The sequence below is a fragment of the Myotis nattereri genome, assembly GCF_964212035.1.
Source record: "Myotis nattereri genome assembly, chromosome: 18".
Taxonomy (NCBI): domain Eukaryota; kingdom Metazoa; phylum Chordata; class Mammalia; order Chiroptera; family Vespertilionidae; genus Myotis; species Myotis nattereri.
The window spans coordinates 13,621,738-13,637,288 of record NC_138093.1 but is presented as its reverse complement, the minus strand read 5'-3'; the positions used below and the strand labels follow the sequence as shown (position 1 = coordinate 13,637,288).

The following is a 15,551-nucleotide window of genomic DNA, read 5'->3' as shown; positions in this document are numbered from 1 at the left end:
GAAGTGGATGCAGAGGGAACATTGAAGGAGGATATTATGTGTCAATTTGTAAAGTGGAATGGGAATTTAGCGTTATTTCCTCTCTTTACTGATTTAAAAAAATCCACAATCCTTTTCCCACTGGTAGGTCTTCAGAGGCAATAATGCATAGAGCCATCATCTATGATAACAATGCCTTCTGAAATACTTCCTGAAGGATCAACCTTTTAATGATGGGATCCATGTTTTTAAACTTTCAATACTCAGTCAGTTTCTCAGGAATCATCTCTAGAAGCTCCTCAGTGTCATGCTCATCTACACCCAGGTTAAAGTTGTTTACTGTTTCAACCATAGCCTTGTTGGTTTTTGTTTTGTTTTTTTAATCCTCACCTGAGGATGTTTTTTCCATTGATTTTTAGAGAGAGTGGGAGAGAGAGGAAAAGACAGAAATATCGATGTGATAGAAACACATCTATTGGTTGCCTCCTGCATGAGGCCCGACCAGGGCCCGGGCCAGGGAGGAGCCTGCAACCAAGGTACGTGTACTTGACCAGAATCGAATCCGGGACCCTTCGGTCTGCATGCTGATGCTCTGTTCCCTGAACAAACGGGCCAGGGTACTTCGTTGATTTTTATAACCTCCTTATCCTTGGGAAACACTTTCACATCATAGATGAACTTCTTTAGTGACCTCTTAAAGGATGCTGTTCATACACTCCTTTGTTACCTAAGCCCAAGCCAAGTCCTTGATGTAGTCATAGATGTAATTCTTCCCGAATTGCATTAGCGTCTTCTCAGGGTCTTCCTCAGTTGCAGCAATAGCCTGGGAAAAGGTCCTCTTCAGGTAGTAGGCCTTAAAAGCTATTGTAACTCCTTGATTCATTGGTTGGATCAAAGAGATGGTGTTTGGAGGGAGAAACACCACGTTGCTATTGAGATGAAGATCACCAATAAAAGGATGTCTGGGAGCACTATTAACAGTAAGCAAAATCTTGAAAGGTATATTATTCCCCAAATAGTATTTCTCTATTTTTCTGGCATAGCAATTCAGGAAGATATCTTAGAAGAGGAGCTGGTCATCCATGACTTGTTACTGCTTCTGTAGTACACTGGCACTGTATGCTTATTGATATGCTTGAAGGCCATGGTGGTCTCACTTTGCCAGATCAAAGGTTTTAATTTGTAGCCCACAACATTGCCCCCAAGCAATTAATAACCTGTCCTTAGAAGCCTTCAAGCCCTAACCGGTTTGGCTTAGTGGATAGAGGGTTGGCCTGTGGACTGAAAGTTCCCAGGTTCGATTCCAGTCAAGGGCATGTACCTTGGTTGCGGCCACATCCCCAGTGGGAGGTGTGCAGGAGGCAGCTGATCAATGTTTCTCTCATCGATGTTTCTAACTCTCTATCCCTCTCCCTTCCTCTCTTTAAAAAAGCAATAAAGTATATATTTTTTTAAAAAAGCCTTCAAGCCTGGGGGGAGGAGGGGTTCTGGTCAAGATACAGGGTAGTAAACACGGTATTCAGAACCTCTCACAACCACATCAAAATTCCAACTAAAGTACAGAACAACCATCATTCAGAATCGCCCCAAATCTAGCTGAACAGAAATCTTACAACTTGGGATATATAGAAGCCACATCAAGATCGGTAGGCCCTAGCTGGTTTGGCTCAGTGGATACAGCATTACCCCTCAGACCGAAGGGTCCTGAGTTTGTTTTCCAGTCAAGGCCACGTACCTCAGTTGCAGGCTCGATCCCAGGCCCTTGTCAGGGCACATGTGAGAGGCAATCAATGTATCTCTCACATTGATGTCTCCCTCTGTCTCTCCCCCTCCCTTCCACTCTAAAAATCAATGAGAAAAATATACTTGGGTGAGGTTTAATAACAAAAACAAGATAGGTAGGAGGGGTGGAGAGCTACCATATGACCCGGCAATCCTGGGTATCTACCCAAAACGTTTGAAAACATTTATTCATAAAGATATATGTACCTCTATGTTATTGCAGTGTTATTCATAGTGATTAAGACATGGTTAAAGCCTTGTCCTAATAACGCCAAGGTTGTGGGTTCAATTTCTGGTCAGAGATATATATCTCCACTACAGTTTTGTCTAGAGAACCTCACTTCCTGGGCAACTTCATCCATCTCATCGTTTTAAAGATCCATCTATATACTGAAAATTTTTAAATTTATATTTTCTACCTAGACCTCATGAATTTCATACTTACATATTCAATGCCATTTATGTGTCTGATAGCTCAAACTCAAGATATCCGTACCTGAAATCCTGATTCCTACTCATTTTTCACATGACTGCTCCTTTCCCTCTTTCCTCCCCTGGTTCATCTGAGAAAATGGCCACTTCATTCTTCTAGTTCATATTTCCTCTAAGTTCATTCAGTTCTTTATTGGTTGTCTGGGTCCTTTAGCTGCCCTTCAACTTAGGGTCTTCCTGAGCTGCGTAGAAAGACCTATCACCTTCTGGGACCAGGAAGGTAACAGAGGTGGTGGTCCTTGTCCCAACATACACACCCCACCCTTTGGGGCTTATGTTCTAAGACTTCTAGGGGTACAAACCTGTATCTTCTAAGGGTACAAACCTGTATCTTCAAGATTTATAGCTCATTATTCTCCCCTTGACTAGCATGAACTTTAAATTCATTTGCAGTGTTCTTAGATTCCAGCATTTCCCCTGGAAGCTCTTCTGTTTCTGTTTCTCTCCAGTGGGCCTATGATTGCCCCCCAGTTTCCCCTCCAGGGCCTGGGGCTTCTCCTCCATCATTTCCTTGTCTGGATTATTTCAACAGCCTCCTTAACTAAGTGTTTCTGAAGTCTTGTTGTTTTTTTTAATCTTCACCCAAGGCGGGCAGATATTTTTTTCCATTGATTTTTTAGAGAGAGGAAGGGAGGGCTAAGGTGGAATGGAAAGAGAGAAAGAAACATCAGTGTGAGAGAGATACATTGATTGGTTGCCTCACCCACTTGCCCCCACTGAGGGCAGGGATCAGGGATCGAACCTGCAACCTAGGCACTTGTCCTTGACCTGGGATTGAACCCATGAGCCTCTGGTGCACAGGCAGACGCTCTAACCATTGAGCCATGCCAACCAGGGCTCTGAAGTCTATTTTCTTTCTTTTTTTTCTTCTGAAGTGTATTTTCAACAGCAACCAATGTGATCTTTTTTTTATTTTTTTTGGAGAGTGGGAGGGGGAGAGACAGAGAAACATCCATGTGAGAGAGACACATCAATTGATTGCCTCCTTCACTTGTTCCATCCAGGGCCCAGGCCAGGGAGGAGCTTGCAACTGAGGTACATGCCCTTGACTGGAATCGAACCCAAGACCCTTCAGTCACAGGCCGCTCTATCCACTGAGCCAAACCGCCTAGGGCCCAATGTGATCTTTTCAAAATATTTCCCATGTAATTTTTCTGCTTAAAACTCTGCTTAGAGGGGTTCTCATCTCAGAGTTAAAAGCCAGAGCCCTTAATAGCGACCTCTTAGCCCTCTGCCCCTTAGCCCCTCTGGCCTCCTTGTTCTTTCTCTAATATGTCAAGACATTCCTATTTTAGGGCCTCGGCACTTGCTGTTCTTTTTTTAAAAAAAATATACCTTATTGATTTTTTACAGAGAGGAAGGGAGAGGGATAGAAAGTTAGAAACATCGATCAGCTGCCTCCTGCACACTCCCCACTGCGGATGTGCCCGCAACCAAGGTACATGCCCTTGGCCGGAATTGAATCTGGGACCCTTGAGTTCACAGGCTGATGCTCTATCCACTGAGCCAAACCGGTCAGGGCTGCACTTGCTGTTCTTTCTGCCCTTCCCCCATATCTGCTTTGTTATCAACATTCAGATTGACAAGGAGAAAATTATGAGATAACCTAAATTAAACTACAGCAGGCCAGAGGGTGGAAGGAAGAGACAATTAGAGGTTAAGCAGTTAACATCTGTAGTGCAAAACTAACAAAAGATTGCTTGCACTCAGTGTACTTGGGACTTCTGGGTGACTATTTCCAAATTACCTAAAAAGAGAGAATAGCTAGTTTGGCCCATTTCTTACCTCCCCCCTCCCATTTTGAACCCCAGGAGTCTCTGCTTCTTGTTTACACATGAGTTTTACAGACTCTTGTGGACTCCGCTGCTCCTATCCCAGCTTCACCTCCCATCCCCTTTGTCTATAGCTAACGTAAATTATTTAAGAAGGATTTGTTTGTTTTTTAATTTCTTTATTGGTTAAGGTATTACAAATGTGTCCTCATCCCTCCATTAACCCCCGACCTCCCCCCACACACACACTCATGTTCTCATCCCCCTGTTGTCCATGTCCATTGGTTTGGCTTATATGGCTGCATATAAATCCTTTGGTTGATCTCCCCTTACCCCCACCCTCCCCTACTTTCCCTCTGGGGATTGATAGTCTGATCGCTATTTCTCTGTCTTTGGATCTGTCCCTGTTCATCAGTCTATGTCAGCCGTGGGCAAACTACGGCCCGCGGGCCGGATCCGGCCGTTTGAAATGAATAAAACTAAAAAAAAAAAAAAAGACCGTACCCTTTTATGTAATGATGTTTACTTTGAATTTATATTAGTTCACACAAACACTCCATCCATGCTTTTGTTCCGGCCCTCCGGTCCAGTTTAAGAACCCATTGTGGCCCTCGAGTCAAAAAGTTTGCCCACCCCTGGTCTATGTAGTTCTCTATATTCCACAAATGAGTGAGATCATGTGGTATTTATATTTCTCTGACTGGCTAATTTCACTTAGCATAATGCTTTCCAGTTCCATCCATGCTGTTGCAAATAACAAGAGTTCCTTCTTTTTTACCACAACGCAGTATTCCATTGTGTAGATGTACCACAGTTTTTTAATCCACTCATCTGCTGATGGGTACTTAGGCTGTTTCCAAATCTTAGCAGCACAATTCACCATAGCTAAGATTTGGAAACAGCCTCAGTGCCCATCAGCAGATGAGTGGATTAAGAAGGATTTGTATCTTACTCCCCCTACTTAATGTACTGCATAATGCTTGCAGACCTGGCCAGTGTGGATCAGTTGGTTGGAGTGTTGTCCCATACACTGAAAAGTTTTGGATTTGATTCCTGGTCAGGGTACATACCTAGGTTGCAGGTTTGATGACTGGTTGGGGTGCATATGGGAAGGCAACTGGTTGATGTTTCTCTCACATTGATGTTTCTCTCTTTCTCCCTTCCTCTCTCTCTAAAATTAATAAGCATGTCTTCAGGTGAGGATTAAAAACAAAAATGCTTGCAAAACCCAAGGACATTGGACATGCTTTTCTTACCTAGCCATGTTGGTGGTGGTTAGGCTCACACCCCAAGAGTCAGTCTTTTTTGTAGCAATGGCCTAATAAACCTTTTCTTTTAAAGACTGTGAAAGTTAAAATTTTTGTTTAACAAAAGCAAGTATCACTTCCTTCCTGATTCACCAAACCACCATTCCTATGCCCATACAGGATCACCCATTCTATGCCCTCTGCCTCTCTTAACCTGCTTCATACTTCTTCATAGACTTCCTTACTAACCCCTGATATATATTTGCTTACGGTATCCTGACACTAAGCCCCAGAGGGAAGGAATTTTTGTCTGTCTTGCTGTTACTCTCCAACATCTAGAATGGTTCATTCCACATGTTCAACAACTTTTTGTTGAATTAATGAATACTAGATATGAGCTTGACAAAACATGTTTCCTGCATCAAGAAACACGATTCTACTAGGGAGACATAAAATAATTAAAATATAATAATTGCATGTGTTCAGTGGGACACAGAAGCCTCCAAATCTGCTCAGAGGATTTACATGGCAGATGAGATAGAACAGTTAATCTAGGTGGTGCTAAGCAATATACTAGCTATCTAAGGCTCCTGTAAACTATAATGTATTATGCAATTGTGAGATTGTCTTAACTGGCCAAGGTGAGATATGTTAACCTTTACTGGTCTTGAAAATTTTAGGGGGAGCCTGGCCCACGTGGCTCAATGGTCACGGCTCATTCCTAGTGGGGAACATGCTCGGGTTGTCAACTCCATCTCAGTTGTGGGACGTGCAGGAGGTAGCCAATCCATGATTCACTTTCATCATTGAGGTTTTTCTCTCTCTCCTCTCTGAAGTCAATTTTTTTTTTAAAAACCTCACCAGAGGGTGATTTTTCAGAGGGGAAGATAGAGGGAAAGACAGAACTATCATGTCAACTGGTTGCCTCCTGTAGGCACCCCAACCAGGACCCGGGTGGGGAACTGGTCTGCAATTGAGTTCCGTGCCCTTGACCACGAACAGGGGACCCTTTGCTCTGCAGGCCACGGCTCTATCCACGGAGCCAAACCGGGTAGGGCTGAAATCAATTTTTTTTTAAAAAAAGAAATTTTTACCGGGAAATTTTCATTTACTGCTTCAACTTCCTATAATTCATATAGTCAAATGGCTATGAATGGTATGGTCCCAGGGTAATGTAAAATATCGCTTGGTCTGGGAGTCTGCGCAGAGAACGGCTCGCTGGAGCTGGCGCATGCGCATCATCAAGGCACTGCAAGATGGCTGCCAGCCACTTTGTCGTGCGTCAGTTCCCTGAGGAGTTAGTGCCCGGCGGCTGCAGCCGCCAGAAAGTAACAGTGGCCGCTAAGTGGTGGGCGTTTCCGGCCCTGTTTTGTGAAATGTGGAGCCCCTAGAGAGATCTCACTAGGGAGGAAAAGGCAGGGCGAGGCGAGGCGAGGCGAGGCGGGGCGGGGCAGCCCCCTCCCCCAACCTCTCAGTTTGACCAACTCCCTCCTCCTCCCCTCCCCGTTTTTCCTCCCAGCCCGCTACACGCCGAGGGGTTGCGCACGCGCAGAAATCATAGACGCGCCTCCGCGGCCCTACGGACCTGCGGCTCCTGCGCGCGCTTCTCGTGCTTCTCCCTTGATTGGTCAGCTTGCCCCGCCATCACGGCCTCTCTGCTTTCTAGGTTGAGAAGAGAGGGGAGGGACCACGCGGCGCGTGCGCGATACTGTTGCTGTCCCCTGGCTATTGCGTTGCAAAAAAAATCCTGACTAGCCATCCTTGGGCCTTTTCTGTACTAGAGGATCTAAAGGAGAAAGATTTCTGCTACCGAAGGGGCAGTCGGGTAGTATTACATTTCAGATATTCACGCCCGCCCTCATAGGAGCGTGGGGATAGGCGTGGGGAAGGGCCTCCGCGTAGAGAGCCGGAGTAGAAAACCATTGATTTGGGGGGCCAGGCGTTTGGAAAGGCTTTGCAAGGACCTGCCTTCCGCGAACTTCTTCCTTGGTTACTGACTGGTTTAAACACAACCCCTTGAGCAATTCTGATAAACCTTCGCGACCCACAGCCCCTCCTTGAAGCGTGTAGGAGCCGCCAGCGTGCCCAGCCGCTGGTCCGCCCGTCCCGCCGCCAGAAGAGCCCAGCGCGTGCACCATCCCCTCCCCCTGGCCTCCCTCCCCACCTCCGGCCTCCACGCACTCGCAGTGATTGTTTTGCTCGCTCCCGCCGCCGCCGCCGCCGCCGCCGCCAGAGGAGCAGCAGCGCTTGTGCAAACCGGGAAGATGGCGGCCGGCGGCGGCGGAGGCAGCAGTAAGGCCTCCTCCTCGTCGGCCTCTTCGGCAGGGGCTCTGGAGTCCTCGTTGGATCGAAAGTTCCAGTCGGTAACCAACACCATGGAATCTATTCAAGGCCTGTCGTCCTGGTGTATAGAGAACAAGAAACACCACACCACTATCGTCTACCATTGGATGAAGTGGCTCCGGAGATGTGAGTGTTGGGGGTGCCCAGGGGCCGGGAAGCCTGGGGACATGAAGGAAATCATTGCGTGACTCGCGTGGGGTTTTCCCGTGGAGCCGCTGCAGGTGGTGGGGCTGTTCATGGCTAAAGCTTTGACCTGAGTGTTCCCCAACCCAGACTCCATTCCGACCAGGGTTTTCCTAAATTGCAGGAGGCTTCGCGTTTCTCGGATAGTTTAGCCACTGACCTGGTGTGACCTTGGGCCGTTGGCCCCAGATCTAGAGGGATTTGTGCACGATGTCCGCTCGGAGCCCGGTGCGGTTTTGTGGACTTTGCTGAGCCTCCACGGAAATTGTCGCGTCCGTTTGTCTCTTAGGAGAGGCCTTGACGTGTTAATGATTTCTGGTTTTCCTGAAGATGGACGGGCTCTGGTTTAAGCGGTAGCAAACCCACCCATTTCGCTGGGATATGCTGGATCACTCTGTTATAACTGATCCAAACTGGTGATGTGTAATGAGAAGGGCCTTACCTGGATGAATGTTAAGGAACATGAGTTCCTCTTAGAGCTGAAGCGACTTGACCTGGGAGGTTTCCCCGTGTTTGCTGCGGGGCTTTTTCGATACTGGCCGGAAACAACTGTCGTCAGTATTATCGATGCTTTCAAATCACTTGCAAAAAATTTTTTTTTAAAGGATTTGAGTTTGGTTTCATGTGTAATAATCAAAACGGGAAATCAGGAAATGCGCTTTCTTTTGGGGGTGCTGTTTGAGTAGTACCTTCACCACTCCCCTGGTTATGACTTTTTTGTCTTCATTGGGGAGTTTTTCCACTTTGCTGCTTTACTGCTGAAAAGAGGTCTGATAGACTGTCAGGAAGCGTGGATCGTTTGCAGAAGGTGTCACGTCTTTCAGAAGGAAGTGTGGAGAAGTCACTGTTGCTTCCTGCTAAGAAGAGATGATTAATCCCGAATCCATCTATGCTTGAATTTTAGACCTTTGTTGCTTCCTGTCCATAGCTGGTCACCAGTGATACCCACCGTTCAGTTATTCTTATTCCACTGCAGCCATTGCTTATGTAGTGGTTTGATTTGTGTTTAGGGAGCAGATGGATGCAAAATCATAGGCCCAAGCTTAAAATCATTTGTATATATGAAGTTATTGTTGGGAGAGATGTTTTGTGGCTCTTTAAGTAATATATGCTGAAACGGTTGTAGAACCAAGACGGGGATTACCTATATTTACCAATAGCAGATCGAAGTTGCTTTCTATACTTATCAAAAGCAGATTGAAGTTACTTTCTTTCGAAGAGGTCAAATTAGAACATACAAAATCAAATATATGTTATCAGAGACCCTCTCGTATTAAATATCTGCCATGTGCCTCGCCCTCATCATTTAAAACAACTCTTAAGAAGTAGATTTTTTAATCACTGATTTACAGATGGGGACACTAAGGCTTCTTCAGAAGTGTTAATTAAGTTGCTTAAGTTTACACAATAAAATGGTGGAGTTGGGATTTGACTCTACCATATCAGTTGGCAATGACCGCATTTAACTTTGTAAAATGTTTTCAAGATTATTTTTTAATGTACTTGGTATACCAATGGTAGCAAGCAGTGCTCATGTGAGTGGAGGACTTCTTTTCTTAAATATATTCTTTGTGTTTTAAAACATTTTTACTAAATTATGAAAGTATTTAGCATTTTCTGTCTTTGGGCTCTGGTGCTTTAACTGTATGGTTACATCATTTGCAAGAATAAATTGGTTTTCATCCCTGCCTTGTGGGATTACAAATGACAATTACCGTATTTTTTCTAGGCAGCCATACTAGAGCCAGAATTTTTCTGCCTCTGCTGTTGATATTGTGTCAATATCAATATTGTTAATATCTTAAGAAGGGAAAAAAATGATTGCTCTAGGACGGGTGGGGAATGTCTGGCCCATGGGCCCTATAAGGCCCTGGAAATCATTTGGTCTGGCCCTGCCAAGGCATTGGGGGTGAGTTAAATAAATGTTTTACCAAATATAGCAGGCTAATTTTTAAGTTGATAATTTTGTATGGCCCGCAAATGATGTTATAAATATCCAAATGACCCTTGGTGGGGAAAAAGGTTCCCTACCCCTGCTCTAGGAAGACTACATTTGAAGTGCATAATATGTAGTTTAATTAAATGCTTTTGGCTTTGTAAAAACCTGATTTTTGTTCTCTTGGCCTAGTGGAATGTAAGTAACTTTCTAAAATAGTTAAGGGTAATTTGTAGTAGTTTTGTATTTACAGTTGACCTTTGAACAACTCACGGGTTAGGGATGCCAACCCCTGAGCAGTCAGAAATCTGTGTATAACTTTTGACTCTTCCAAAACTTAATTACTAAGAGTCTACTGTTGACTGGAAGCCTTACTGATTACATAAAGAGTCGATTACACGTATTTTGTGTTATATGTATTACATACTGTATTCTTACATGAAAAATGAGGCTCAATGCATAAGCTACTTTCATTGTGCCCTTCACCACTCTTCTGTCTCCCCTTAAACTCTTGTAAGAAGAGACAGTAAATAAGTAAAATATTAAATATATTAGGAGGTGAGAATATTAGCAGTGTTGTAGAGAATATAAAATATAAAGCAAGGAAGGGCGATACAGAGTGTTATGGGAGTTTGCCGTTTTAAATTGGATGGTAAGGGAAGGCCTCACTGAGAAGAGATATTTGAGCAAGGAGGTAAGGTATTAAACAATATAGATATGAGGATGTGAGATAAAGAGTGTTCCTAGACAAAGAGGACAGAAAAATACAAAGATCTTGAGGTGCAGGGGTGGGCAAACTTTTTGACTCGAGGGCCACAATGGGTTCTTAAACTGGACCGGAGGGCCGGAACAAAAGCATGGATGGAGTGTTTGTGTGAACTAATATAAATTCAAAGTAAACATCATTACATAAAAGGGTACGGTCTTTTTTTTCAATGGTTTTATTCATTTCAAACGGGCCGGATCCACCCAGCTGGCCGTAGTTTGCCCACGGCTGGGTTAGAGTGTGCCTGCTAAGCTTAAGGAGCAGCAAGAAAGCTTTTGTGGCTGGAAAGGAGTAGTTAAAATGAGGATTAACAGATGAACTCAGAAATTATGGTGAGTGATGGCAAACGGAGAGGCAGATCACAAAGAACTTTGTAGATACAGTGGGGCCTTGACTTACGAGTTTAATTCGTTCCGTGACGGAGCTCATAACTCAAATTACTCGTATGTCAAATCAAGTGAATGAGTGAGACACGTGATGCTGGGCTGATGTTGTGGCATTCACTGTGACGTTCGCTGTGCCAACTAGCGGTGGGGTATCTGAAGCTGGCTCGTAACCCGAATTTTAGCTCGCAACTCAAAGCAAAAAATCGGCCGAGACGGCTCTTATCTCGAAAAACTCGTTAGTCGGGACACTCGTAAGTCAAGGCCCCACTGTATTTTAAGGAGGTTTGGCTTTTATTCTGAATGAAATGGGAAGCCATTTGAGCAGAGGAGTGATGTGAATTGATTTGTGTTTTTAAAAAGGTCATTGGTTGCTGCAGAAACACGTATATCAATTAGGTGGCTATAATAGTAATCCTGGGGTCAGATGGTTTAGACCAAGTTGTGGCCAGTCGAATTGCTATGAAGTAATTTAATTCTAGACCTCTTCTTTTTTTAAAAAATTTTTTTTATTGATTTCAGAGAGGAAGGGAGAAGGGGAGAGAGATAGACACATCAATGATGAGAGAGAATCGTTGATCGGCTGCCTTCTGCACACCCCACACTGAGCATCAAGTCCAGGAGCCTGCAACCCAGGGCATATATCTGGGAATCGAACAGTGACCTCCTGGTTCATAGGTTGAATGGTCCACCATCCATCACTGAGCCATGCCAGCCAGGCTAATTCTAGATCTCTTTTGATAGTAGATCGTACTGGAGTTCTAGATGGATTAAATATGGGGTAAGAGAGGAGAGTAATAAAAAATGACTTTTTTTGCCTGAGTTGTGCAACAGTCACCACAGGACAGGGTGTTAGTTTAGTGTGTCTTTAGAGCCACCAGGCTGGAAGAGATCTCCAGTCATGTGCCACTTAATAGGGATGCATTCTGAGAAATGCATTGTTGGGTGATGTTGTCATTGTTCGAACATCAGAGTGCACTACACCTAGATTGTATATATAGCCTAATACACACCTAGACTACATGATAGAGCCCATTGCTCCTAGCTTACAAACCTGTACAGCATGGTACTATACTGAATACTGTAGGCAACTGTAACACAGTGGTAAGTATTTGTGTATCTAAACATAGAAAAGGTACTAAAATGTGGTATAAAATGGTTCACCTATTAGCATGAATGGAGCTTGTAGGATTGGAAGTTGCTCTGAGTGACTGTTGAGTGAATGTGTACACTACTGTACAGTAACGCTACACTGAACACTGCACTCTTAGGCTACACTAAATTTATAAACAACACAAGATTAAATCAAGCACAAGAGAATGATGCGATCAGGAGAGTGGCAAACACCAGATCTGTGAATCTACTGCTGGCATAACAAGGCCTAATGTTTTACAGCAAACTTTTTTTTTTTTTTAATTTTTTACAGAGAGGAAAGGAAAGAGATAGAAAGTCAGAAACATTGATGAGAGAGAAACATCAATCAGCTGCCTCCTGCACGCCCCCTACTGGGGATGTGCCCGCAACCAAGGTACATGCCCTCGACTGGAATCGAACCTGGAACCCTTCAGTCCGCAGGCCGACACTCTATCCACTGAGCCAAACCAGTCAGGGCAAACTTTTTTTTAATAAGTAGAAAGAGTGCACTCTAATGACAAAAAGTGTAGTATAGTATAGTAGTAAATACATACACAGTAACAAGGTTGTTTCTTACCATTTTTAAGTATTATGTACGATACATAATTATATGTGCTATACTTTTATACAACTGGCAATGCAAGAGGTTTGTTTATACCAGCATCACCACAAAACAGGAATGAGGAATATGTTGTGATGGATACATCACTAGGCGATGGGAAATTTTCAGCTCTATTATAATCTTGTGGGGCCACCTGTATGTGCAGGCTGCTGTTGACCGAAATGTTGTTATGTGGCCCATGACTGTACTAGGGATTAAGTGTGGATAGAGAAGTAAGTGTAATAAGATAGAATAATAAGAGTAGATAGACAAAAGGTTGAGAGAAGGCTCTGGGGCATTCTAGTATTTTAGATACCTCTTTCTATTTATTTGATCTGATGTGTTCTGGGCTTAGGTTCTTTTTGAGGTTCAAGGTAAACTTTGTCTCAGGTCCCCAAAGAAGTAATACATCTATTTTGATCTCTTGCATATTTCTACTCTTGGTGTAGGCTTCTTGGCAAATTATAGCATAATTGGTCTTCTTCCTCCCCTTTGGATACCTAGGTCACATTTTCTTCATTCCATTGTCCTAGGTTCATAGAGATGCAAATAATATTTTCCATGTTTCCTGACAATGTTTAAAAACATGGAAGTACCTTAGTTATACCGTATAATTATTGCAATGGTATATACTAAATGAGCCTTTTTACCTGTATTGTGACATTTTACAAGCCATTGTTATGTTCTTCATAGAGCTGCTTTGTCTGTCAAATGCAGAAGGGTGGTATTATATACATGGCTCTAAGTCAGTGGCTCTCAACCTTCCTAAGCCGCGACCCTTTAATACAGTTCCTCATGTTGTGGTGACCCCCAATTTCATTGTTACAAATTGAACATTCTTAAAGCATAATGATTAATCACTGAAACAATATGTAATTATATATGTGTTTTCCGATGGTCTTAGGCGACCCCTGTGAAAGGGTCGTTCAACCCCCAAAGGGGTCGTGACCCACAGGTTGAGAACCGCTGCTCTAGGTGGATCTGAAATAACATATAGAACATAATTTTGCTATATAGCTCATAGTAGGCTAAATAAATTATGTAACAGAAAAACATTCTATTCTCATAACTCAAAGTGTGAAACAATATTGACAAGCTTCACATGGTCCTGTGATATGGAAATCTTGAAAGGAAAATTTCATTGGCAGTAGAATAATATTAACATTAAAATTTGCTCAAACAGGTCACCCCAAAATTAAAGTTTTATCTGCAGAGAAGGGGTATGTATGTGTGTAATTTCTTAGGAAGTGAGGCTTACTAATTTTATTCAAGTCCAAAGAGGGTATGTGAGTTAGTTGTTTTAAAATTTCAACTATCTGATTATGTGAGGCCTTTTAATGTGTAGAAGGAGCTCAGAGACCCTATAAAATTGCTCAATAATTTAACACTATTGTACAAACCAGCTTGACTGAGTTTCTCATTTGTCAAAGAAACAAAAAGTAGTTGTTTTGTATAATTATAGAGCACCTGGAGAAATGCACATCTTGTAGAGAAAGTAGTAGAACCTAGTTCCTCCTTTTGGAAAAAGGCAAAAATTTCATCTGGGCTTTGGAACATAAAGTTTTCTGGCTAAGATAAAGACAGTTTAAAAAATACCTCATTCTTTTTATTCGTTTCTTAGAGAGAAACATTGAAATAGAGGCTCTTTGATGAAAGAAATTAAATGTTTAGTTGCTGGGTTTAAATTTTTTGGTTGTGGCCTTTATTTTTCCCCTCATCTCTCTTACTCTCTCCACTCTTTAGTGAATAGTTTCACTTGCTTTCACTGTATGGTTCTTTGGTAACCACTAGAAGAGGGAGAGTGAGTGAGCGAGTTTCTTTTTTACCCTTTAGTAAAAGCTGCAGTGTTCGAGGAGGAAAGATCTTTTAATGTTAGGAGGTATAACATTCCACATTTTATTTCTAAAAGACCAGAACGGATACCGAGCTGTTTGATAGTTTAAAAACTATAGCATAAAGCAATATTTTAAAATGATGATCCCTTGTGTCCAGGAGACAGTCAGCATTACTTGAGTTATTGAAATGTATAGTGTCTTCCTGTGTCCAAAGACAGCATTCAGAAAATGAATTTAGGAATATTGAATGCTTGCTTATGTAAAACTCTGTATTGGATGCTGAAAATTATAAGAAACTGAACATTTAGTAACTAAGATAAGAATTGCCGAAACCGGTTTGGCTCAGTGGATAGAGCGTCAGCCTGCGGACTGAAAGGTCCCGGGTTCGATTCCGGTCAAGGGCATGTGCCTGGGTTGCGGGCATATCCCCAGTGGGAGATGTGCAGGAGGCAGCTGATCGATGTTTCTCTCTCATCGATGTTTCTAACTCTCTATCTCTCTCCCTTCCTCTCTGTAAAAAATCAATAAAATATATTTAAAAAAAAAAAAAAAAAAAAGAATTGAACAAAAATAATTGGTTCTGGGAAGTGTGATAGTATGCGTTTTTATATGCTGTAATACTTTAAAAGCGGTATCACTTTTTGATTGGAGTGAAAGTATTCACTGAGTTTATTTACTAGATATCATACATATATTACCTCTAAACCTGACATTAGCTCTGTAAGATATGAGTTATCCCCACTTAAAAGTTTTATAAGCTGGGGCTCAAGGAAGTTAATTGATTGTTTTGAGGAAATTGTCAGAAAATGTATAGTATAGGAAAAGGAAACTACCTGGTTTCAGAGTGGCTAAGCATAAGTTTAATTTTTTAAAAAATGTAGGCAGAAGGTGAGAGTGGGAGAAAGAAAGGAAATAATAGATTCAAAGCCTCTGTTGCTTGCAAATACTTTGTTATTTAACAATATTCTTTATTAAATTTCTAGTCATTAATGTATTTAACTTCACAAACATATCACTAATAGATTTAATAATAAATAGTTAACATTTACTGAGTTCTTATGTGATCTCATTTAATATACAATTCATGAGGTAAATTTT

At 42.5% G+C, this 15,551-nt stretch overlaps 1 protein-coding gene across 4 annotated transcripts in view; it reads left to right on the top strand.

The window, feature by feature from the left end:
* Nucleotides 1-6,943: 6,943 nt before the first annotated feature.
* RPRD2 (regulation of nuclear pre-mRNA domain containing 2) overlaps nt 6,944-15,551 on the top strand; it is a 66,139-nt gene continuing 57,531 nt past the window's right edge. For all 4 annotated transcript variants that reach the window (XM_081112731.1, XM_081112730.1, XM_081112733.1 and 1 more), the window contains exon 1: nt 6,944-7,741. In XM_081112731.1, coding sequence (XP_080968857.1) covers nt 7,537-7,741 — 205 coding nt within the window. In that variant the 5' untranslated portion in view covers nt 6,944-7,536. The remainder of the gene's footprint in view (nt 7,742-15,551) is intronic.